The 3,540-nt window shown below is 45.8% G+C and overlaps 1 protein-coding gene across 1 annotated transcript; it reads left to right on the top strand.

The window, feature by feature from the left end:
* The first annotated feature begins 2,105 nt into the window (after positions 1–2,105).
* LOC131916299 (olfactory receptor 4D1) lies at positions 2,106–3,047 on the top strand. The gene has a single exon (XM_059269609.1). The coding sequence runs from the start codon at positions 2,106–2,108 to the stop codon at positions 3,045–3,047; it is 942 nt and encodes a 313-aa protein (XP_059125592.1).
* The last annotated feature ends 493 nt before the right edge of the window (positions 3,048–3,540 follow it).

Here is a 3,540-nt window from a genome sequence, read left to right as displayed (position 1 = left end):
AATAAGAAGCTCTGAATGTTTTTTAAAACACAAAAGTTGAATCTTTAAAAGACAAAAATTGAATCTGTTAATATTTTAGACCTTTGGTGGCATCCAGGTGGTATCAGGACTTGGTGTCTGTCACATAACTGTTCATCATAACTGGTTCTCAGGAACAGACAGGGTTTCGGGTTTCATTTATACCAGCAGGTAAATTTCTGAGAGTGTTGCTTGGTACTTGGGAGTGGGGTGATGGTATGAACGTTCATCTGTGAGTTTTGTGGCTCTGGTACATTGTAAGTAAATCCTATTATAGTATATCCAGGAGTACTGCATAATAGCTGCCTATTACCTTATCTAGGAGATAGAATCCTTCGTGTCTTTCTTCTTCATTTTCAAATCTCTTTTTCCTATCATGATTTATGCATAGTTCACTTAAAGTAAAAATTCCAAATACTACAAAGACATAAATATCAAAATTAGAGTATCTCTGAGGTCTTTCATACTTAGTACAAATGTGTGTTCGGTGTGCACATGTGTGTGGAGGCCAGAGGTTGATATCAGGTGTCTTTCCCAGTCACTCTGGGTCCTGGGGCTCCAAATTCTGGTCCTTTTGCTGGCAAACACCGGAAGCTTACCTGCTGAGTCGCTTCTCTAGGGCCTTCCTCTTAGTTCTTTACATTTTATCTTATTTACCTCTCTCCATGGTATGGTGTGTGTGTGTGTGTGTGTGTGTGTGTGTGTGTGTGTGTGTGTAGTGTATCTGTGTGGGGTGCATGCCTGTCATGGCACACATGGTCAGAGGACAACTTTGTGGAGTCATTCTCTCCTTCTAACTTCACGTATATTTCTGGGGTCAATCTTACTCATCAGACTTAACACAAGCCGTTGACCACTGAGCCATCCCACCAGCTCTCCTCCTCCTCCTCATTAATATTATTTCATTTTTTTTGGGGGGGGAACAGGGTTTCTCTGTGTAGCCCCGACTATTCTGGAACTCACTCTGTAGACCAGGCTGACCTTGAACTCAGAGATCTCTCTGACTCTGCCTTCCGAGTGCTGGGATTAAAGGTGTGTGCCACCACTGCCTAGCGATGTAGATAATCTTCTGGAGAACTCTGTTTTATATTTTCTACCAGTCCCTACTCACCATACTTAAATTTTACTTGTAGTTATATCCGTGTGTAAATTTGTACATGTGAGCGCAGTACCTACAGAGGCCAGAAAAGGACATCAAGTCCCCTGGTCCTACAGGCAGTTGGGAGCCACTCAACTTGGGTCCTTTGTATGAGCAGGAAGTGCTTTTAACTGCTGAGTCATCTCTTCAGCCGCCATACTTAAATTTGTAAAACATCACAAAGATTGCCGACCATGATAGTCTCTAGAATATTTGCATAAATTTTAAATACACAGTATGACAGTTTCGGGAAAATTACTGTTTGTCCCGAGCTTGCGTTACTCAACAACAAAAACACACATGGCATCAGAGAAGCACAGAAGTAGAAAAATGTAAGCAGCATGAATCGTCCCAGCTCACCATCCAGGATCATCTGCTTGCCTCTCCCTCCACCTGTCTGTGTACACCACACTTTCTTATAGCACACCTTTCTTTCTTCAGCCAGGAAGCCTGTATATCCCCGCCCCCAATTCCTGCCACGCAGTGTCTGTTTACCTAACGTCCTCAGCTTCTGTATCCTCTTAGGATTTGTGCACATAGGTGGATGGGCCTGTGGTCCCAGGCATGCAATGGCATGTTTATCCACTCACCAAGTGATTCAAACAGATTTGTAAAAGCTAGATTTCACAAGGCCGTATGCTGGATGCTGGAGGTATGAAAAAGAATTAGAAATAAACTGTCGCACAAAGACATTGTGGTCCAGGGGAGCAGGGAGCTTACCTATCCATGCCTATGATGCAGTGCCAGATGTGGTCAGGGAGCTAATCCCACATGAACTTGGCAATGTCTTTATCCTCCCAGAAAGCTCTGTCAAGCCATATCTTGAAATAACTTTGACCAATCAATCTTGATCCTCCAAAGCAAGCAAGCAAACAAACAAAAACCTAACTGAATTTTCACCATGTTTTTACTTTGTGTCATCTCTCTCTAGGCACGTGGGAAGCGCCCCATGGAACCCCAGAACATCACATGGGTGTCAGAATTTATTCTGTTAGGGTTCTCACAGACTCAAGAACTCCAAAAACTCCTATTTGTGGTGTTCCTGTTTGTCTACATCACCACTGTGGTGGGAAACATCCTTATCATGGTCACTGTGACCTTTGATCCCCGGCTGGACATGCCTATGTATTTTCTGCTCCGAAATCTGGCCGTCATAGACCTCAGCTATTCCACAGTCACCTCCCCCAAGATGTTGGTGGACTTCTTTCACAGAACAAAGACCATCTCCTACCAGGGCTGCATGGCCCAGATCTTCTTCTTCCACCTCCTGGGAGGTGGGACTGTCTTCTTCCTCTCTGTGATGGCCTATGACCGCTACATAGCCATCTCCCGGCCCCTCCACTACATCTCCATCATGAACACCAGGCTGTGTGTGGGGCTGGTGGTGGCTGCCTGGGTAGGAGGCTTTGTCCATTCCATTGTCCAGCTGTTGCTGATGCTCCCACTGCCCTTCTGTGGCCCCAATGTCCTGGATAACTTCTACTGTGATGTCCCCCAAGTGCTGAGACTCGCCTGCACGGACACCTCCCTCCTGGAGTTCCTCATGATCTCCAACAGTGGGATGCTGGTCCTCATCTGGTTCCTCCTCCTCCTCATCTCTTACACTGTCATCCTGGTCATGCTGAGGTCGCATTCAGGCCAGGCCAGGCGGAAGGCGGCTTCCACCTGCACCACCCACATCATCGTGGTGTCTATGATCTTCATTCCCTGCATCTATATCTATTCTCGGCCATTCACTCCTTTTCCCTTGGACAAGGCTGTGTCCATCAGCTACACAGTCTTGACCCCCATGCTCAACCCCATGATCTACACCCTCAGGAACCAGGAGATGCAGATAGCCATGAAGAGACTAGCAAAGCGCTTAGTGCTTAGTAAAGGGGATGAACTTTGAATTAGTTGGCTTTCAATGCCAGGTTTCTCTGGACTTGTGCTATGCTGGGAGAAAAGCAGAGGAAAGTCCTTATACAGAATGACCAGGGCTGGGGAGAAAGCCCAGCTGGTGAAGTGTTTGCCTTAAGAACACAAAGACCACAGAACTCCCATGCAAAATCCCAGGTGTAGCAGTGCCTTCTTGTAACCCCAAAGCTGGAGAGCTGGAGACAGGGGGACCCTGGGGGCCATTGGCCAGTCAGCCTTGGTAATTTAAAGGCCAGTGAGAGACACTGTGTAAAAAAAAAAAAAAACACCAAAAACCCTTATAGAGAGTATCTTAGGAACTCCCCTCTGACCTCCACATGAACACACATGCACACACACACCCCAACAAATCAGATTACAGTAATATGTCTTAAGGAGCTACTCCTGTGTCAGGCACTATTAGATAATTCCATACTTTATATGAAAATATTACAGATAAGAAAGCTAAGGATCTGGCTACTTGGTCA

Source organism: Peromyscus eremicus, chromosome 8a, assembly GCF_949786415.1.
Source record: "Peromyscus eremicus chromosome 8a, PerEre_H2_v1, whole genome shotgun sequence".
NCBI lineage: Eukaryota > Metazoa > Chordata > Mammalia > Rodentia > Cricetidae > Peromyscus > Peromyscus eremicus.
Note: the sequence above shows the minus strand (reverse complement) of the source record. Positions and strands in the feature narration are given on the sequence as shown.

Bases quoted from the DNA above. Each gene is read 5' to 3' on its own strand.
- LOC131916299 (XM_059269609.1), top strand. From the start codon at position 2,106: ATGGAACCCCAGAACATCACATGGGTGTCAGAATTTATTCTGTTAGGG.